This window comes from Desmodus rotundus, chromosome 8 (genome assembly GCF_022682495.2).
Source record: "Desmodus rotundus isolate HL8 chromosome 8, HLdesRot8A.1, whole genome shotgun sequence".
Lineage (NCBI taxonomy): Eukaryota > Metazoa > Chordata > Mammalia > Chiroptera > Phyllostomidae > Desmodus > Desmodus rotundus.
Genome location: NC_071394.1, coordinates 102042702 through 102065420, shown reverse-complemented (window position 1 = coordinate 102065420; position 22719 = coordinate 102042702). Strand labels below are relative to the sequence as shown.

The 22719-nt window shown below is 46.0% G+C and overlaps 2 protein-coding genes and 1 pseudogene across 2 annotated transcripts; all 3 read right to left on the bottom strand.

The window, feature by feature from the left end:
* Positions 1-388: 388 nt before the first annotated feature.
* On the bottom strand, positions 389-4277 carry LOC128781473 (cilium assembly protein DZIP1L-like). The gene is made up of 2 exons (XM_053929262.1): positions 3777-4277; positions 389-526 (listed from the first exon to the last, which is right to left on the bottom strand). The coding sequence occupies exons 1-2, from the start codon at positions 4275-4277 to the stop codon at positions 389-391; spliced, it is 639 nt and encodes a 212-aa protein (XP_053785237.1).
* Positions 4278-8334: 4057 nt separating this feature from the next.
* LOC112309672 (heterogeneous nuclear ribonucleoprotein M-like) lies at positions 8335-9981 on the bottom strand (annotated as a pseudogene).
* Positions 9982-15084: 5103 nt separating this feature from the next.
* A4GNT (alpha-1,4-N-acetylglucosaminyltransferase) lies at positions 15085-22478 on the bottom strand. Its single transcript, XM_024565706.3, has 3 exons — positions 22422-22478; positions 20887-21323; positions 15085-15873 (listed from the first exon to the last, which is right to left on the bottom strand). Exons 2-3 carry the CDS (start codon positions 21295-21297, stop codon positions 15259-15261), a joined length of 1026 nt encoding a protein of 341 aa, XP_024421474.3. The 5' UTR covers positions 21298-21323; positions 22422-22478; the 3' UTR covers positions 15085-15258.
* Positions 22479-22719: the final 241 nt, after the last annotated feature.

The following is a 22719-nucleotide window of genomic DNA, read 5'->3' as shown; positions in this document are numbered from 1 at the left end:
CAGACTATGTAATAATAAAGTCAAAGAACTGGTCTGACTGCTCATTAAGCCCATGTAAGCTCATTCATAGTAAGCATCAGAGAACAGAAGATTCGTAGCATGAGGGGAGGGAAGGCCCCTTCTAATTCATTTAGTCTAACTGCCCCACTCATAGTGAAAGCCACTGAGACTCAGAGGGGGAAGCACTGACCATAGTCACAGAACTGAAAGGGACAAAACCAAGACTGGAACCTACCTGTGTGCCCCCCTGCTCTTTAGCTCTACACACATGCTCAGAGACCCTCCCAGCCCCAAGTAAGATCTCCAGGATGGATGGCGGGATCACCCCATCCTCCAATGTATGATGAGGTTCTGACGGCAGCTTAGGTGATGTATGTGCCACCACCCACTAAATTCCAGTCAAGGTCCTTCCACGGTCCCAGAAGGGCCACCTGGACTCACCGCCTTTCGCCGTGCCCTCATGCCTGCGTTGAAGGTGGCTCCACAGATAGGAGGCACTCAGGAATGTCTTCTCACACAGATGGCACTACACAGAGAGGAAGCAGTGGGAAGTGCAGGAGTAAGTCACCTCAGTCAGCCTGGGATTCCACCACTGTCAAAACTCCCATTACCTTGGGACCACCAGGTTGCTTCTGATACAAAAAAATTCATTTACTGAGTAAGGCGGTCATGTCAACCCCCCAGATGTATATACTGAGCTTTAAACCACTACTAGTATCCTAAGGAACTCTGAACACTGACTAGCCTTGGGATGATACTAAGAAATTTTTGTTGGTTTTTTATGGTGTGATGATGATACTGTGTTTATGTTTAAAAGTGGGGATGCTTGCCATTTGGAGATATATACTAAAATATTTACAGAGAAAATCATATGATGAATATACTTCAAAAACAGTTCAGGGCTGGGGAGAAGTGGGTAGGGGAATAAATGCAACAACATTGGCCATGAGTCGGTAACTATTGGGCTGGGTAGAGTGCAAATGAAGGTCCAATATATTACTCTCTCTATTGTTGGGTATGTTTGAAATTTTCCATAATATAAAGTTTTTAAAAGATACCCTTGTCCAGATCCCACCCCAGGGTTGACAACCACCAGAGCAAGGACACTAACAACAGCATCTCTGAGTCCACCTCACTTTCCTCATGTTTTTCAGACACTGCCAATCTACCCCATCATCCTTTCACTGTGAAATTTCAAACTTCTTCCAACACTGCACTGCGGGCTGCCATTGTCAGACAATAGAGGACAGGGAAAGATTATCTGCAGTCTTCACAAAAGAGCAACTATGACAGAAATGGCCAGTGGTCTCCCAATACCCGTTGACCTTTTTCCTTAGCAACAGAAACCTTGATTTTTAGCTGGTCATAAAGCTGATGAGAGTAAACACTGTATGTCCCGTCCTTCCTTGCCAAGAGGTGTGGCCATGGGACAAAATCTTGTCCAATGACATGCAAGCAGAAGCAGTATATGCAACTACTGGGAAGTGTCATTCAAGGAAGAGACACAATATTCCTCCCCCTGCCCCACCCTGCTGAATTGAATGTGGACTTCGGAGGTGGAATTTAGGCAGCTATCTTGGACCACAAGGTAGAAGTCACATGATAAGGTTGGCAGAGAAACACTTAAAGATCTGGGTCCGTGACGGTTGTGGCATTTCACACTAGCCCCAGAATGCTTCCCTCTAGACTGCATTCATAACAGGGAAAAATAGACTTAGATCTCGTTCATACAACTAGAATTTGAGGTTTTCCACCACCCACAGTCAAATATAAACCTACATTCACACCCTGGATTGACAGACTTTGCCTACTCAGGAATTCTAAAATAACACAAGTTTCTTGTTTTCAGAAGCAATATGAGGTGGGTGGAGTGGGGAATAGTTTAGACAGCATCTTATTCCTCATTTCAAGTCCTTCCCCTCATCACACCCTTGCCTGCTTCCCCGTTCCCACCTCCAGCAGCCCACTCAAAAGACAGGTACCTGAAGTTGGACAGCCGCCACTGACTTCATACTAAAATGCACTCCCTTCCACATAGTTTAAGGCCACTGTGACCTGGCTCTGCTCTCCTCTCCTGCCACACCTCTCACCAGTCTCCTGCCCAAACCCACCTCAGGCTGTCCAGAGTCATTATCCTGAGCATCTTTCTCACACTGGCACCTTGGTTGCCCCTGCCCATAACATTCCTTTACAAAACTGTGCTCAACATTCAAGGCTTATTTAAACACCACCTCAGGAACACTCTTCCTCTCCCACCTCTGTGCTCCCACAGCTCCTCAGCCATTTACCTTAACACTTTCTCCACCTACAAAGGACATCTGTTCATTTCTGGCAGTATATTAGCCATACCCTCTTCCTCTGATAAGAGCACCCAGCTTTCTTCTGGGGAGTTACCCTTATCTTACACTCAAGGAATGGCCTTCAGTCCACCCCAGCTCCATGAAACACGTGACCGATACCAAAGCCAATCAGAGCCCTGCATTTCCAGGGCCCTGTGACTGGCTGAGGCACTGAGAGCATGAAATACTAGCTGGGGTTCTGGGAACAACTTTGGCCCTCTGGCAGAGCAACCTTAAATCCTGAAAAATGAGAAGTTGGCACTACTGCAGCCCAACTTGCTACCACAGGGTCAGGATCTCTCTGAGAGTGGAATCCACCCTGAGGAAGAATTGCCAAGAGCTTCACAGAAAGAAACGAGATTCTGGTGCCATCTTGTTCATGGGAAAAAGCCCCACCTTTGGGGCACCGTAACCCTGGATTTTTCAGTTAAATCAACCAATAAATTCCTTCTTGGCCTAACCCAGCTTAGATTGTTGTTTGGTCACTACTACTAAAAGGGTTATGACCCTTATGTCATAATTAGCAATTCACCAATTATGTCAACTACCACCCCATTGAAATGATTTCTTCTATCCCACCTACCATCAAACTATGAATTTCTTGAAAATCTGAACCAGCATGATTTGTGACTATATCCTCAGTGCCTGGCACCAGGTCCAGACAACATGACAATTTATTACAGGGCAACTGTCCCCAAACCTCACTTTCTATGCAAATACATGCAAATGCTCAAATGCCACTCTGGCTCATGAAAGGTCATTTGGTTAAATAATGGAGATCCTTTTCCAGAATGGGCCTCACTCTACCAGTCCCTTGCCACACACTCATCACACACACACACACACACACTTCTTACATACACCCTTACACAGCACTCTCTACATGCACACACAAAGCCCTCATGCATACACACATATACACTCACACCTACCACACATACACACACCTTTAGACATACATACACCCTCTCATTCACACAATCATAAATATATCTTTATATGTACACTCCCACATACTCACAAGCACACATTACACACCACACACTACACACACATACCATACACAAACATACCCTCCAAATATTCACATACACACATGAGACACACATATTCACAGCTTCCATAAGCACACACACATGCCCCCTTCATACATTCAAACATGCTTAGACACAACCTCTCCATTTGCACACATCTATACACACACATCCCTCATATACTCATCTGCCACACCTGTATGATCTACACACACACACACAGTAGATATAATCTAACCAGACATTCAGGCTCTCTGGCCATGAGGAGCGTCTCTAAAATCTGCTCCTAACCAATGACTATGGCCCATAGAAGCCTCAGGGCTCAGGGGATGGTGTTGCCCAAGTGGCCCAGTGGCTGGCCACCCAGGCCTCCCACTCTCCTTGCCCTGTTGATATTCCTCACCATATAGTAGCTCTGGCCACCTGACTGTTGGAGAAGATGGTGCAAATCTTTGATCTTCTTGCGCAGACGGTGCCTTTCCTCCTGCAAACCTCTGAGCTCTTCAGCCCGGCAGTCCAGCTCCTGCTGACTCTGTGACTGCTGGCTCAGGCTGGCTTGCAGGTGTACCTCCAGCTGGGTCACTCTGGTAGTCAGGAAGTCCTGGCTGTGCAGCAGGTACTCGATGGAGAGCTGCGCTAGGCGCAGCACGTTGAGCAGCGCCTGGTCCAAAGGCTGCGAACAGTGGCTGCATACCTCCTGGTCCAAGGTGCAGAAGGTGATGTCAATGAGGTTCTCCTGCAGGGTGGCCACATCCATCTCCCGTGTCACACGGCCCACATCCAGGACACTCATGCGCCTCCAGTCCATGTTCCTGTTGCGAGGCTGGAACCTGAAGGGAGGGATTGTGTAGGCCCCAAAGATGGAGTGGTGGGAACCCTCAACAACAGTAGCAAGGACCTGCATGGTTAGTTAAGCCCTGGGGTGGCCACCTTGGGAGAGTGCCACCAAGGTCACTGTAGTAAGTGAAGGAGCTCAGATAGGACCTGAAAAATGAAAAGAGAGTCCAAGTTAGGCAAGGTGTGTGGGTTGCATGTACCAGACACCTGGCCATCAAGTCCTAAGTGTTGAGGTGAAGGAGCTGAACAATAGTTGCAATATGCATGCTACACACCTACTCGGCCAGAGCCATGGAAAGCAAGGGTATGGATTTTACAGCCACTCAGTTGTGGAGTCAGATCCTCAGCCTTGGGCAAGTCCCTTCACATCTTTAGCCTTCTAGGTCTATTGGGACTTCCAGGGCTCACTTTATAGGTTTGTGGTTAGGAATGAGGCAGGGGAAGCACACAGCCTAGTGCCTGGCACCTAGTAGGTCCTCAGTGAATCCCCCATGCCCAAGGCCACTGCCAGAGGTCCTTTTGGGGAAAAACTGTCAATTGTATAAGTTGGTCCTATACAACCCTACACTGACATCAGGATAAAGTCCTGCAACTTGCTATGGGTGGCAGAGTCACCTAAGGTCTACCTCGTTCCCCAACCACCACCACACTTCTCTAATTACAAGATCATAGTGGATAGGATTAAGCTACATTTCCCAGTTTCCCTGCCTGTAAGGTATGATCATATGACTACGCTCTGTCTAGGGGGGTGTAAGTGAGATGGTGTCCACCACCGCTGGGCTAGGGATGTAGGGGCACTTAAGACAGTGGCCGTGTTTCTGCACTCAGACTGAACTCAACCCACAATGGTATTTTTTTCTCACACTTAATGGTTTCCTGAAAAGAGTTCCAGTTTTTGTCAAAGACTCAAATTCTAATCTGCACCTTCTAGGTAGACATAGAGATTGTTCTCTCTCTTTGAAAAATAATTTGGCGAGAGCAACATGGATTTTAACTCAACATTTTCAGACAATAAACACATACAAGTGTGTAAAGGTGCTTCTGTACAAGTTGACATTGCAGTGTTGTTTGTAATAGCAAAGTATAAGAAGAAGTATAAGAAAGCAAAGTACAAAGTGCGGTAGAGGACACAGATGGTATCTCTATACGATGAAACACTATGCATCTCCTGATGAGAATAATGCAGCTTTACCTGAACTGATAGGGAACAATGGGATTAGGAATATATGTGTGTGCATGTATATGTGCATATACATGTATTCAATTCTGATTAAATGATACATTAACACAATTTTATGTAATAACTTACTAAATAGATATGTATACCTATATATCTATATATGATTATATACAGATATATTTGAATAGATATAGATATGACAGTTGTGTGAGGAGGTAAATGGAAATCTGAAATGGGGATAAATAAATGAACAGAACGGTGGTTCATAGATAGGAGATGGGTAAATAGTTAAATAGATAAACAGATACATATATAGGCAGGCTTTACAAAAACCAATGATGATTATATATATATGAATGATTCATATTGCCATCCATGTATAATAAAATTAATAAAATATATGAATTTATGCTGTATGATACCTTATTTCATAAGCATAGACTACTTCTAGAAAAATAGACAAAGCATTATCTCTGAGCATGAGAATGGAAGTCAGGGAACCTTTGTTTTCTACTTTTTACCTCGCCATACTATTTAAAGTTCTATGCATCATCATCTATTATTTTTATGATTTTTAAGGAAAAAAATATAATTTATTCCCTTGAGGAACTTAAAATCTGGGGCAAGAAGAAGTACATATGATTGTACTTAAGTTCTTTCTAGATCATGTGATGCAGACTTTTAAGTGCAATAGAAAGAGAAGGGAAAGGTCACCGAGGAAGGAGAAAGGACATGAGGAAATGGTAGTGGTGAGTTTGCAAAGAGGGGAAGGGCCTCCAGGAAAAGTCCTGACCTGCCTAAGCCTCTGTCTTCTTTTAGAAAAGGTGGTTGGAGCCCTGCCCTCCAGACCCCCAGGGTGCTGCGGGAACTGAGGACAGGCAAAGGGAATGAACTCAGTACTAACACCAGCTGCAGTGCAGCCAGTACCAGCCTTGGTGCCACGTACCTGCTTTAAATACAAACCTACAAACAGCTCTTGCTATTCCCATTTTACAGACAAAGAAATTGATTTCTGGAGAGGTAAGAGGTGTGTCCCAGGTAGCATGACCAGAATGGAAGAAAGTTGGAGGTGCATCTGCTTCCAACACTTGTGAACTCTGAAACACCCAACGTGATTTTTGAAACCATTTGTTTTAAAAATTTGCTTTGATCAGATCATCACTCCTTATGCCTCAAACTCATTCATTCATTCACTCACTCCCCTGCATTTATAGCATGCCTTCTTGGGCCAATCCTCCCCTGGGAGACGGCCCTCAGGATGCAACTGACCCACCTTTTCCATTTTGGCTCCCATGCTTCTTTCTCACACACTCTTCCCCAACGCACATTCAAAAAGTAAAACCCTTCAACCACAAGCACCTGTACCATGGCCATGACGAGAAGACTGGCACATTTCTACCTTACATGTCATATTATTTTTAAAAAAGGGAAATAAAAGGCAAGAGAACAAAACAGAAGTGGGCTAGATGATGCCATGTTCAGTTCAAGCTACCATCATGTCACCAGAACCTCAGAGACAACTGTCACAACAAGCTGCACCTTGGAGCAACAGCAGGTGACCAAGCATGTTCATGCTGTGGCCCAGGGTAACAGGACATGTGCTTTCTGTCCTCCTTCAGATCGGGAAACTCACCTGAGAACTCACTATTCACCTAATCAAGCTTTATTCTTCAGGTGTTTGCTCACAGTTCTCTCTCTCTAACAATGAGGCCTAGAATGATCCATCATCAGGTCTCTCAGCTCTTCTCCCTCCTTGCTCCTCCCAGCCTCTTTCTTAAACAGTTACCACCCTTTCACTCCTCCTTTAAGACTCAGTGTCCCAATGTCCCTGTCATATTCTGCTTCACCCACACCCATCTCTCCTTGCACTGTCTCTCTGGGGATGAGCTCATACTACCCACAGCTTCAGCTACCATAGGCCTGCTCGAAGTACTCAGACACTCCCAAATCTCTTTCTTGCTGGTCAACCTGTCTCTTGGGACCATTAGAACAAACCTTCCAATACTGATTATAACACAAATTGCAAATCCAAATTCTACCAGGCCCAGGAAGGTAGCTTTAAATGCAGGAAACACGCCAGGTATAAGAAAAACCACAGCACAAATTTCATGATAAACGACAACTGATTCTCCATTTTGATGTCCAAGGTACAATTAAGCACCAGATTCAGCTGGGACCTGGTGAGAAATACAGATCTCCTGACTTATTAATTCAGAACCACTACAGTAGAGAGTGTTGGGACAGGAAGTGCTAGCTATTGTGGCAAAATGGGAGTGCATGCCCTGTTTAAAAGAGGCTTCCACCACTGAGCTTCATCCACATGGGAATGGATTTCATGGGTTCCTCATGGGCTCACTCCAAATTCCTTAAGGAGACATTCACAGATTTCTTGGAACTCTTTCCACACCAGCTTCCTAGCTGCATCTTCCACTTATCATATTACTTGCTCTCTTCCTTTTTTTTCAGGAACTGGTATTTCTTATCAAAGTCATATTCAATATCAACAAGTGCTTCTGAATTAGTAAGTCTGGAGATCTGTATCTCACCAGGTTGCAGCTGAATCTGGTGCTGCTGGTCCATGGACCACACTTGGAGAACTGCTGCCTGATCTTGGACATCGGGATAGACAATCAGTTGCCATTTATCATCAAGTTTATACTTTGGTTTCCCTTTTACGTGGCACATTTTCTGCATTTAATGCCACTTCCCTGGGCCTGGTAGAACAAGATGCCACAGCTAACAAAAATATTGCACACATTGCAATCTGAATTCAAACAGTCAAATGGAACCCCAGTGATGAAAACAGTAACTCAAATTATCCCAACAAACAACTTTTTAAAGTATCTTTTTAAATATATCTTCATACATTCACCAACAAATTAAAATGGTTGCCAAAAAAAACAAAAAAAACAAAAACCAATTCAGAGGTCTGGTATTGATATTTTTAAAAGGCAACCAGTAAAGCATTTCTATCAATTTGAACATCAGTCTCTCAGCCACTCGGCTTCATCCCATTCATCACCCACCAGTCTCGTTCAGCCACCTCTGGTGACTCAAACTTAACCACACAGAATCCCTTGGACTTCCCATTCTGCATCTTGATGTTGGCATATAACACATGGCCACGTTCGTTCAATTTGTCTTTTAACATTTTCCATGCCCAATCAAATGGGAGACTTTTCACAACTATTTGGCGGGCCTTCCTGGCTACCCCAGGAGCATGGCCTCCAGCTAAAACAAAGGAAACTGTGATGCTTTTACTAAAGTTGCCATGTTCCATCTCAGTGGCATGGTCAAAGCTGGCACTACCACCGCTAACCATGACCAGGCACATGCCGTCAATGCCAGCATTCAAAGCCAGGCCTATGGTGGGACCCCTGCACTACAAGCTGTTGGCACCCACATGCTCCTGCTCCACAAACTCCCCATGGTTGGCACCCATGTGTTCCAGGCCCATGCACTCCAGGTCATTGGGTCCCATGGGTTCCAAGCCCATGCATTCCAGGTTGTTTGTGTCCACCTGCTCCAAGGTGGTGGCCATGTGATCCAACACAGGACCCATGTGCTCAAGCCCATGTACTCATGGTCTGGGTGGCCCACAAGGTTGATGGATGAGCCATGCACTCAATGCCAGAAACCATGTGGTCCATAACCAGGTCCATGCACTGGATGTCAGAGCCCATGCGATCCATGCCCTACCCCAACCTGTGCCCATGCCCTCCATACTGGCACCCCCAACACAATCAATGCTGTGCCCAATCTCCTCCTTGCTTTGTAATGATCTCTCCTCTTTTCAGTGCATCACTTAGGATTTCCTTTATGCTGCCCATGTTCATCCCAGATACAAAGTGACCCATGTTTTCCATACCACCACCAAGGGTCCCTTCATGCCTCCTGTTTTATTTATTCCAAATCCTATGCTTTCCCTTCCCATTCCTGTGGACCCTGTGTTTCCCATGCCAATGCCTTTATTCACGCGATTGGCATTGACATGCCGCCCCCCCTGTCCTCACCACCAAATCCATGGGAAGTTGCTGTGGACGCGCAGGAAGGACAAAAATCTCCCTTTGGTAAGGCCCTCTTACCCATTTCATGTGCATTGGTCTATCCAAATACCAGTTGGTCATTAAAAATACATTTAGCTAGTACAGCTTCAGTGGACGGTTCACAAGTAACAATGCCTATTCCATGACTTTTTCCACCTTTATCCTTAGACCACCTGCCACCACCACCACCACACCAGCCATACTAAAAACCTCCTTCACTCTTATCAGCCGACTTCATAACCCAGATTTGCTGCACACACCGAGCTTCCAAGGCTTCCAGCCTTCCGCCCTGCTCTCCTGGCGTCTTCACCCTCAGGATTTTCTTCAGCTTTCAGGGTTCTTCCACTCACAGGAGGCTCGTTCAGCATTTTGGCAGCTTCTTTCATGCTCTCTTCCATCTAGAAACCAACAACCGCCCACCCCCCGATGTTCTTCAGCGTCCATTCAGAGCTCCACCTCCGTTACCGCACCAACCGCTTCTCCAACCAGGGCTTTGAGTGCCTGCCGTTCCACATCAAAAGGTATGTTTGTAATGAAGGCTCTGTGTCTTTTGGTTGGGTTGGCATGTGACTCAGAGCAACTGCCTCCTCTTTTTTGTTTGCTCCTTTCTCTCCTCATCGGGAGCAGGAAGTCACCTGCTCCCCGCTTTCCGGCTGAAGCCAGGTTGGCGCAGGCGCACTGTGCGCGCCGCGCTCCGCCTCCATTTTGAGTGCGGTCGCTGCCCCCTCGGCCGCTCCAGCAGCCGCGCCGCCATTTTCTCCCCGTCGGGGTTTGCGTTGCTTCCTAGACTGTCTTAACTCTGGACTATTCTTTGACAGGCACTGTTTTTAGTGCTTTATAAAGAATATCGTGTCATTTCCCAACACTCCCGGAAGAGGGAGATTATTGTCTAAGCCACACAGAAGGAAGAAGCTTGTCGGAGGTGTAGAAGACGGGACCCAAACCCAATCAGCCTGGTTACAGACTCTGAGCTCCTGGCCGCTCGGACATGCTGCCTGTTGCTATAGCTGGCGCTCTCCACATCCTTCTGCCCACACTGAAGGTGAGTGCACGCTTCAAGGCCTTGCTCACACGTGATCGCCATCATAAATCCGTCCCAGGCCCACAGTCAGCAACTCCTGGCCCACCTCCGGGCGCCCAGAGCACAGAGCACGCTCTCCGGGGGTCGCCCTCATCACATCCTGTCCTGTGCTGAGGTGGCTGTGCAGGGTCCCTCATCCATCCCGTCAACAAATGACTCCTGAGCCCTGACAATGTGCCCGTTACCTTGATTCGTACTGAGGATTAATGGGGACCTCGGCGACAGGCTCAGCCATTGTCGACAGAAATAGTTAGAAGTCCTCCATGCAGAGATAATAAAGCTTTACAGGTATCATCCCCTTTAATTCCCACAACAACCCAGGATACTGGTGAAGGAACAGAAAGAGACAACAAGAAGGCAAATGACTTTCCCACAGTCGTACCACTAGTAGGTGATGGTGTCTGACTCCAGAGTTTGTTCTCCAGGAAGAGGGGAAACTACACAGAAATTATTGTACAGAGTGGTGTGGGGGTAGGAGCTAGGACAGGGTGCTGTGGAAGAACCAAGAGGGGACCCAGCAGATGTTTCTGTCTCATTTCTCCCCCCACCCGACCTCCACCTCCTGCAGCTCTGAGGCCCACAAGGGCTGACACCTTGTCTTATTCACATCTGTTGGACTCCAGCCCCTGCAATATTACCTGCAGCCCAGATGGCTATTAAACTAAAACAAAGTTGTCAAAATCTTAGACTGTCTGCCTCAAAATTCTATATTCTTGGGGTCTTGCTGAAGTGAGGCTATGGACCAGCATGAATTAGGAGAAAGGATAAGAATGGAGTTTGGAATCCTTAATTTGGGCTCCTCAGAGTCAAAGGCTGTTCACACTTCGTAAAGTGATTGATTTGTTGGCCATCTGTGTCCATAGCTTAATCCTACTGACCACTAATGAGAGCTCAGGAGGCCTTGTGGGTGGGCTGAGGCTCACCAGCGAGAAGCCCCAAAGCCCACACTCACTGTCAAGATGTGAGTACAGTGTTGTCGCCTCCCGAGCAGCCCTAAATCCCTCACGTTGACACTCTGAGTGCAATCTCTGAAACTGATGGTGGCAGCCCCGATGCCCAGTTATGCAGGATTCTAAATTAGTGGTCCTAGTTCATGAGGTTTTACTAACCCCAAACGTCTCCCTCTTGTCTTCCACTGAAATCCCTACAGTGCAATTCTCAGTTGTCCTGAGGCCCTGACATCAGTGGGTGAGGAAAACTGTGGGGATTGAGGATTATGATGATGATAGCAGCCACCCTTTGCCCCGCACTTATCTATGTGCCAGGCACTGTGCCAGCCTTTCAGACTACTCTTTCTAGCCATCCTACAGCCCGGTATGTAGCTGTGATTTGCCTCAACAGATAAACATAAACACTGAGGCTCAAAACGCTGTGGGATCTCCCCGAAATCGCACAGCTTCTGAGTAATAAAGTTCTGTTTGACTCTGTTTGACTCTGAAGCTTTTGGTGTATGGTAAACGACCTCCCGATGATGGTGGTGGTGATATGTAAATAATTTCTCAGGATGGAAATTACAGTACCTGAGATTTCTTCACTGACAGCAAGCACTGAAAGGTTATAGCAAATCTCAATACAGTAAGCGCTGGAGACCTTCAATTCTCCCTGGATCTCCACAGACTCAACTTCACAGCTGAGTCCAGAAGACAAAGTCAACTGAGAATGTTTCCGGTTACCTGGAAACCACATTCCCTGTGGGGGAGGGGATAGAACACATAGTTTCTCCACACAGAATTAGTAGAGGACTGCTTCTCCCACATCTGGGAACAGGAACACAGGCAGAAATGACTGTCATTAAAAAATCTGAAGCTTTGTCATCCATCTCTCAATGTTTTGATGGGTCCCAAGAAATCCCAATCCCAGACCTATGTCATCCATTAGTGAGACCCAAAAGAATGGTTCTTACGCTAGCATTTCAAAACTCACTGCCTTGTTCAAGAGATCGTTTCTACCTAGGGCAGTCCGCAGACACAGAGGGAGCCCCTGCTTCACACATTGTAGGTGAGGGGGGTTCACCACCGCCTAAGGCAGCAATCCCTCTGGGAAGCAATTCCTGGAGGCGTTGCAGTTCTTTGAAACCCATTCACAAACTTCAATAAAATTGATCAAACAGCTTTTGTTTAAATGCAATTCTGGCTGATTGTTAAATATCAATTGGTAGCCTTGGGGGACTTCTGGAGCTGCTACTGTTTAGCCTCCAGCCACCAATCACTGGAACTGCACAGATACTCCCCAGCTGTGCCCTCCCAGGGCCTAATTCCTGGTAGTTTTCCTAAACTGCCTGGGTCATCTAACTCCTTCAGGAGCCAAGAGAGTGGGCAGAGTTCCCCAACTACTGGCCCCCCAGCTCACCCTGGCCCCACATCTGGGCTCACTCTGCTGTGCTCAATGACTCCCAGTAGTCTCCAGCCACCCTAGGACATTACCAAAATCCAGGTGGTGGCTCTGGCTCCTCCAGGTGAGGATGCTTCCCCAGCCTGGGAAACCACCTTCTCTCCAGGGAGGAAACAGAGCCACATGCCACCTCATTGCTGCCAATGGGACAGGGACAAGAGAACCTCTCAGCATCAGTAACTTGAGGCCTGAGGTGTCCAAGGAATCCCTCTCTCCAGGCAGGCGCCCCAACCCACTATGAGAAGTGGAGCCTCTCCCCTCATTCCTTTGGGATGCGCTATTTTTAGATCTGAGAGGAGGGAAAAGGAGGGAATGCCAAGTTTAATCCCTTAGGAAAGTCCAGGATCCATGTGAATGGCACAAAAGCAGGGGTACCTGCAGACTCCTAGGCAGACAGCCAAGGCCACCAGCCCTAAACTAAAGGGACCTTCCTGGTTTCTGATCCAGCTCCACTCTAGTCTTTTGAGTGAGCCCCAGGCTTGGTCAAATGTCAACTATCCCCCTCCCCTAACCTGCTGGCTTGTCCTGTGCATCTAGCTGTAAAGCCCAGGACCAAAGAGCTCTGTCTCTCCAAAATCAGTCCTTGATCCCGTCCCATAGCCAGCCTTGGCTTTACTGAGACTCACATTTCTGGGAATGTTTTTAAGGCCTTTCTCCCATCTGAGCCTCAATCTGCCAGGCTCTGTATCTTAGGGCAGCCAAAGCAACATCCTGTGGGAACATGTGTTGGCAAGGGTGTGGAGACTTTGGAAGCCCGTGCATTGCAGATGGGAGTAAAAAATGGTACAGCTGCTGTGGAAAAGAGAATGGTGATTCCTCAAAAAATTAATCATAGAACTTCCATAGGGTCCAGCAGGTCCCTTTGTGTCTGCATATTCAAAAGCATTGAAAGCAGAAACTCTGGTATTTGCACATATAAGTTTATAACAGCATTATTCACAATAGCCAAAAGGTGAAAGCAACATGGACATATGAATGTAGTAAAAAATGTGGTACATACATACAAAAGAATATTATTTAGCTTTAAAAAGGAATGGAATTCTGATGCATGTTACATGAACCTTGAAAATATTATGCTATGTGAAATGAGCCAGGCAACAAAGGACAAATATAACATGATTTCACTTACATCATACCTAAAATAGTCAAATCCATAGAGATATTCAGGAAACTACAATAGTGGTTACCAGGGCTGAGAGGGGATGGGTAGGGAGTGGGGAGTTAGTGTTTAATGGGCACAGAATTTCACTTTGAAATGATGGAAAAGTTCTAGGCGTGGATAGTGGTTTTGTCTGCACAACAATGTGAATGTACTTAATGCCACTTTACACACTTTAACATGGTTAAAATGGCAAGCATTACAGTATGTACTTTTTATCACAATTTTTTACATGTTTTTTTTTTTTAACTAGTGGGGCAGGGACCAGGAACAAGTAGGAAGGCCTGTGCACATCTGCCCTGGTGGGGCATCTTGTTCCTTATCCTCTCCAGGTCAGGGTATGCTTTTCTCTCCAGGGATTCCTCCTGCTCACTGCAGGGGAGGGAAGAGCCTGGATCTCTGGCATCAAAGATTCATTTACATTACACATTCCCAAGCTGTGCAACCCTGGGAAAGTCACTTAACCTCACTGGAAAGTGGGGAAAAATGAACTCTACTGAGCAGGGTCATTCTGAGAACCAACTTAACTAAAGCATCTCTAAGCTCAGCCCAAGGTCTGGCCATCAGGGAGTGTCCTGCAAGTTCAGTCCAGTGTGAAATCTGTGGGGAGCCTTTGCTTCCCAGCTCTCTTCCCAGCATATCCCTGAAGTGTGCAGAAAGTAGCTGTGAGGGTGCCTGTTTGTGTTTGCCATCTCTACCAGCTTCAATCTCCCCATGTATGAGTGCAGTACCTGCTTTACAGGGCTGTTCTGAGAAAGTGGACTTGACATGGGCCCCAGTCCTCCTTGTCTGTGAGGCCAAAGAGAAAGACTCCAGTCTCAGCTGACACCGACCTGCCACCCCCTACATGCGAGAGTTCTGGAGCGCTGCTGTGTGCCAGGCTCTGTTCCATGTACCAAGGAGACCAAGAGGTGATAGAGGACTAGATCATGTTGCCCTGGGAAGCTGTCACCCTCTAAGGTGCTACCTCTGCCATAGCATACACACGATTTGGTGGCACCAGGGTCAGTGTCTGATGCAGAATCAGGCCAAAGGTCTCTGGGACTCATCTATGTCAGACAGGGGAAGTTAATCATAACTGACCTATGGGTAAGGCCCTATGCCCCAAGGGAAAGTGGCAGTCAAGGGAAAGCATGGCTCTCCAGGCAGTGCTTAGTTTCCTGATGTAGCAGCAACGAACCAGCATTGGCTCTATTTGTTCCCTGGACCCAACTCCCTGGTCACCAAGCCCTCTGGGCCTTGAATCAGGTCCTTATAGGTCCTGGGACAGTACTTGCGGTAGAGATTCTCCACCAGCGTGTTGCTGCCTCTAACCACGCCCCTCCCTTCCTGGTTCATGTAGTTCCACAGATGCAGGGCATAGGAGTTATTGAAGCTGGGGTCTGTGTCCCAGACCTCATAGTAGCGCCTCCACTCTGGGTAGGAGATGGGGTAAAATCTTTGGGGGTGGAGAAAGGACAAGTTCGAACACCTAAGGTCATTTGCCCCCTGGAAGTCTTCAAGTTTGCACCACAGTCTCAACATCCTTGTCATCAAATCGGGTCCCTGGTTGCCCCAAATGAGTGAGTTGTAGTGTTCAACAAAGTTCTCCATGCACTCCCACAGGAAGGTGTGGTGGGGGAGGAATCCAAACACGCCGTTACTAGCATACCGAGAAGCCTGTGCAGCCAAAAAGTTCTCCTCGGGGATGGGCCTGACGGAGATGACGTCGGTGTCCATGTAGATGCCCCCGTACTTCCAGATGATGGCCAGGCGGGATGCATCTGAGCTGACATGCAGCCAGTTTCTCTGTGCACTGGTGTTGATCTGCAGGAGCAGGTGCGCATCAGCCCCCAGCATCAGGGAGGGGGGTGGGGGTCAGAGCAGGAGGCCAGGGCCTGGGAGCTGGGGAGGGCCAGCAAGCCAGCTTCCCAAAACTTTATTGGCCAAAAGCCCAATTTTGAGTATTTACCAAACTTACCCCTTCTACCCCATAAAGTTGACTTTCAGTAAACAGTTGACAGCAATCTGGATCCATGGGAAGACATTAGTGGCTCTTAAAGATTTCTTGAAATTGTTTTTTAAAAAACGAAAGCAGTGGAAAGGTAAAGTAGAAACCCAAGAGGGATGTCACAATAAACTCTATGAGTCAGTTTTAGTGGGTTGTAATATGTTGGGTGTTCGTAAGGACTGTGAAGGGGAAAAGCTGGTGAGGGGGCTATGAAGGGGCAGGGTGGAGCAAAGTCGTGCTTGAGTTCCAGCAGAAACTGGAAGGAAGTGAGTGGGTGAAGTGTGCTGACAGCTCTGAGGAGGTTCTAGATAGAGGGAAGGGCTAGTGTGAGAGCCCTGAGGCAAGAGCGGGAGGAAGGCCCTGTGGCCAAAGTGGACTAGTGAGGGAAGAGGGGCAAGAGATGAGATCAGAGACGCGTTGGGTAGGGAAGGAGGGCAGATTATGTGGGCTCAGTAAAGATTAAACTTATTTGGGAGATTTGGAGGAAAGGAGGGATATGATCTGAATTAGTCTTCAAAGGGCCCCACTCGCTGCTCTCTGGAAAACAGACAGTGAAGTGGGTTGGGAGGTGGCAAAGGCAGGAGCAAAGAGGCAAGTTAAGAGGCTGTGGAAATAATCCAGCAAGAGGTGAGGGTGAAGGAGGATGATAGTGGAGGAGGTGAGAGAAGTGGTCAGGTCCTGGACACGTGGCAAAGAGCAGCTGTCTGATTTCGGCGGATTGGTCGTGGGGCGGGAAAGCCTGGATGACTGCAAGTGCTACCAGGTGAGAGACACGAAAAATACTTTTTAAAAGAATAGAAATAACTCATAAGAATTGGCAGTGCTCCCAAACGAATGCTAAACATCTGAATGCAAGAAAACAAAAGAGAATTTTCTAAATTGAAATATGTTGATTAAAGATTAAACAGCAACTCTTGGGTTTGACAAGCAACGTGGTGGTTGCCAGAGGGAAGGGGTGATGGGTAGAGAGGGCCTGATATATGATGATGGAAGACGGTTTGACTGTAGGTGGCGGGCACACGGTGCAATGTACAGACCTAATATGATAGAAATGTACACTGGAAACCTCTTTACCAATGCCACCGCAATGCATTTAATTTTTTAAAAAGCCAAATAGCCTTCAGAGGCGAGATGGCGGAGGAGTGAATGGAAGCCACATTAACCTCCTCTCGTGACCAATTCAGAAGGCATTTTTGTATACCACCAATAAAATATCAGAAACAGAAACCAGAGAAAAAATTGCATTGATATAGCAACAAGAAAAATAAAGTACCAAGGAATAAACCTAACCAAGGAGATAAGAGACCTGTACTCAGAAAACTACACAACACTGAATAAAGAAATTAAGGAAGACAGAAAAGGAAGCATATCCCGTATTTATGGATTGGAAGTATTAACATTATCAAAATGTCCATACTGCCCAAAGCAATCTATAGATTCAATACAATCCCTATTAAAATGCCAATGACATATTTCACAGATATTGATCAATCATTTCAAAATTTTATATGGAACCATAAATGACCCCAAACAGTCACAACAATTTGAGAAAGAAGAACAAAGTAGGAGGGATCACAATACCTGATATCAAACTATATTACAAGCCACAGTAATCAAAACAATCTGGTACTGGCATAAGAACAGACACATAGAACAATGGAACAGAATAGAGAGACCAGAAATAACCCCACATCTCTGGTCAATTAATATTCGACAAAGGGGGCAGCAGCATCAAATGGAGTAAAAAAAGCCTCTTCAACAAATGGTGTTGGGAGATCTGAACAGCTACATGCAAAAAAATGAAACTCAACCACCAACCTACACCATACACAAAAATAAACTCAAGATGGATAAAAGATTTAAATATAAGTCATAACACCATAAAAATCCTAGAGGACAACATAGGCAGGAAAATCTCAGATAGTCCATGCAGCAATATTTTCACTGATCTGTCCCTTAGAGCAAGGGACATAAAGGAAAGAATAAACATGGGACTTCATCACAATAAAAAGTTTCTGTGCAGGTAAAGAAAACTACAGCAAAATGAAAAGGGATCCACCTGTATGGGAAAATATATTTGCAAATGATACCTTGGACAAGGGTTTGATCTCCAAAATATATAAACTCACATGACTCCACTCCAGGAAGACAGACAATCCAATTAAAAAATGGGCAGAGAAGAGACATAGAAGCCCGCCTCAATGTGGGCATTGGACTGAGGTGAGCTAAAACCCAAGAGTTGGCCCCAGGGTGAGCACCAGAAAGGGCATTATGGTTCTGGCTACTCACCCCATCCCTCCCCCACAGTACTCAACCCTGGGCATCCTCAGGGGCTACAGTTGCCAAATCAGTGCAACACACCTGGTGGTCACCAGCAGCTGATGACACTTTGGGCCATCCCTAACAACTGGTCCCCAGCTGTTCTGAGGTGGCCTCACTGGGTCAGGACATGCCACACCCAGCTGCCCCAAGGGTAGTGAGCTCAGCCTGTTGTTGTGCCCAGCAGGTTTGGATGGGACAGACACCTATGAGCTGTGTCCCAAGGCCCATCTTGTCTCTAATGCCCAACATAGCAAAGCTGAGCTTAGAGAAACCCAAACTGTGTTGCATAAAATGTTAGCTCCAAGAAAATATTTTCGTCATCCTGAAAGTGGGTTCCATGCTCAAATAAGTTTGTAAAATGCTGGCATGAATCAAAGTCTCTTTGGTTCACAACTGCACAGAGCCTTTAATCTCCTCATGTGTACAATTAGTTTGTGAGAAATGAATAGTGTGTAGCATCTCCCAAAATAATTTGAGTAGAGGTCTCTTTTCCCAAGGAGCACAGTTTAGGTTATGTTAGTTGAGCCCAGAAGTAGGGCAGCGGGGCTCTGAGCCAGCAGACTGTATGATCTTGTACAGCGATGGAGTGCCCTCTTGCAGGAGAGCACTGAGACCACAGGGACCCAACAGGCCTGTGCCCTGAATTGGGTTCTGTTCCACTACCAGTCCCTAACTTCGGCCTGTCCTGCCGCTGCCCAGGACCACACTAGTCACCACCTATTTGTCAGGATCTGGTGCTGGCAACTGCAATGAAATCTCAGTCTGATGCGTCGTTCCACCTCCTCCTTATGGGTCCTGCTTTGAAACTTCCACATGCTTCAGAAGAACAGGTGGGAAGACTGGGATCTAAAGTCACATGGGGCAAGAGTGACACTGATTAATTCCCTACCTGCCCACCTTCCCCCCACACACACTTGTACACTCAGTCCTTCCCCTTAGTCTAGAAAATGTCTCCAGCTGACAGCACATAGGGGCAAGGGTGCAGGGGAATGAGGCAGGGCTGAGGGAGTCTCCCTTTTTTGGACCTGAATACTGAAGTGGGCTGAGTAACGGTGGACAACCCATGCAAATGGACATCAGGTCCTGAGTCCTGGAACCCACAACTGTTACCTCATGGAAAAAAGGCCTTTGCAGATGTGATAAACTGAGGATGGAGGGATGGGGAGATTATCCTGATGGGTCCTAAATGCGATTACTGTACATGTGTCTTTACATAGTGAGGGGAGGGAGAGTTCACACACATGGGACACGGGGTGTAGAGAGGGAGGCAGAGACTGCAGTGACGCCCACCACCACCACCCTACCCCCCACCCCCGCCCAAGGAAACTCCTAGGGACCCCCCAACAGCTCAGGGAATGGGCCCTGCCGGCTTCTTGCTATGCACCCTGTGAAACTCACTTGGGACTTCGGTCTCCATGACTGTAAGGGAACACATTTTTATTCTCCCGGGTCACCAAGTTTGTGGCATTTTGTTATGCACCAGAAGAAACTAATACAAGTGCCTTCATAAATGGCCTCAATTGTGCCTCTTGGCCTGCGAAACCTGAAGTCCTGACTTTCTGAATCTTTCCAGAGAAAAGGCTTTCTGGTGTTTGATTTAGCCTAGGATTAGAACTTAGGACTTCATATGGCAAGCAAATGTTATCATGTATTTTGATGTCAATTTTTAATTACTTAAAAAAAATTTTATTTATAAAATTAACATTCTCATCACTGAACTCACTCCCAATTCATACTAAAACACCTGCTATCACTGTGTGCTCTTCAGGCCCTTTTCTTTCAAATAGATTGGGGGAGGGGTGTTGCATAGGTGAAATAATTGTGATTGCTGCACAATGCATGAGTATTTTAATCCCACGTCGCAGTCTTCATAAGACAACACAGTTGAAACCGCATAATGGAATCATTGAGTGGTTATCCTGTAATTTCCTTAAACATTACCTGACTGTGGGTCCTCATAAGAGAAATATTTAATTGAGATATTATTTTTTTATTATGCTATGTTACTAAGATGAAGATTACAAAATTCCCGAGAGTTTCAGCAGTTTCTCGATTATATCTTAATATACCCAATCTCATATAGCTGCACTCCACCTGATCCTTTATGAGTTTTCTGTTTGCATGATTTTCAAGTGAAATATTGCCTGGTTTCCCCTTCAGATGCAAAGAAGTTTAACATGGATAAGTTTAAAACTGACAGTAGAAAAGATACAGAAACTCATTCAGTTAAGAATAGTCTCAAATGTAACCCACATACTAAGGCAGAAAGCTGGACGCAAAAGACAGCAGGCTAAAGGTGAGTCTAACTTAAGTCTCTCTTGATTACTTGAATCAGGGCTCAACACCATGGAAAGAAGGCCAGGCAAGAGTTAAAGGATCTGGGTTCTAGTCTCACCTCTGAAACTGAGTCCTTACCCTCAGTTTACCCATCTATCAAATGTGTAGGTTGGACTCATTTTCTGTGGTTCCTCCCAACATGGGCGCTCTAAGATTATGTGAACACTTACTTGAGTGTACCATGAAAACAATGGTGTGTCTTCAAACAGCCTTTTCATATCCAAAGGGAAGAGGAAAACATTGTCTATTGCTGAGAGGAGGGAAAAGGCTAGGGAGGTGGAGTTTGGCAGCATCTGCATGGAATGACTGAGACCCTTCATAAAGAACACCACCGGCTGCTCAGGATAAACTTTGGCAGCCGACTCCACAGCACAGGAGACCAGCGGGGGAGGCTCCATTCTCTCAGAGGTCTCTAGGAACACAATGCTGCGCCCCTTGCCCAGGAGGGCTCCTAGCCCATGCTGGGACTTGTTGGAGGCCAGGCAGGAGAAGAGGCAGCTGGACTTCAGGGTGAGCTGATAGAGGAAGCCGCAGGAAAGCAGCAGGATGGCCAACAGGAAGAGCTGGAGCTCCTTTAGCATGTCCACCTCTCCCTCTCGGCCTGCTCCTTTAAGTCAACACAATTAATTAGAAATTGCATTCACAAAACCAGATAAAGATAGCACACAGAAAACAATACAAGAATATGACTTCAAAGCTTACATTTTTTTAAAATACCAAATAAAATATAATCCGATCAAGTCCCACAATATTAAAAAGAAAAATGCATTAACTAGAGACTAACTGGAAAATTTAAAGGTGATTCAAAACAGGAAGATAATTAATTCATTAATAGGAAAACTATTGATCGCATGCATTATCTTATAGCTTAAAGAAGAGCCCTGGCTGGTGTAGCTCAGTGGATTGAGTGCGGGATGTGAACCAAAGGGTAGCCAGTTCCATTCCCAGTCAGGGCACATGCCTGGGTTGTGGGCCAGGTTCCCAGAGGAGGCCACGTGAGAGGCAACCACACATTGATGTTTCTCTCCCTTTCTCCTTCCCTTCCCTTCTCTTTGAAAATAAATAAATAAAATCTTAAAAAAAGAAGAAGAAGAAGAAGAAACACTGTATGATCATTTTGGGGAATAGATGCCAAGAACAGGAGATTTGACATCCATACATGATTTTTAAAAAGCACAAGGAAACTTGCTTAAGCTGACCATGTCCACTAGAACATACAGCAATCATCATACTTAATATGAAGCATTCAAAACACCCCCATTAAGACCAGGAGTATGACACAGGTCTGTCTACTACCACTGTTTCCATTCCGCATACTGCTGCTACGTCTAACCAAGGCAATGAAACAAAGAAAAGAATGTCTACTATGAATACTAGAAAAGAAGAGGTAAAAACATCAGTAGTTGTAGAAAATATGATTACCCACCTAAAAAATCCAAGATAATTTACTAAGAAACTAATAGAATTAAGAAAATTAACCAAGGAAGCAAACTGAAGGCTAGAGTTAAATAACTTGCCCAGACCACACAGTGAGCAGAGCCCTGCCTCCAACTTGGGTCTCTCTGTCCCCTTTGTTCCCCCCTCTCTGGAAGCATTAGCTCTCACTCTGACTTCAGAAGAATGGAGGTCTCACTTTTTCGGTGGTCTGTTTTTGCATTACATATGACTCTTTTAGAAAACACAAAACCAATGAATCAGAGCTTACCTTTCAGCCTGAAAATTGCAACTGCAAATACCTGAGGTCTTAGCAATGACGACAAGTTTTTTCTGCTGTACTTTTTTGATAAATCACCACCTAATCTTCCAGTTCAACAACTGGTGGAAGTAAATCATTGGCAGAAGATTAACAGTACATACAAGAAGCTCCTCCCTTTAGTAAATTCCCCCAAACACAGAGACTTAAAAACAATAAGGGGTTCACATAACTTTTTCAGGTGACCCACACACTAAATTCTGCCTATCTGTGCATCTCTCAGGAGGGTTATAGGATGACGATTTCACCT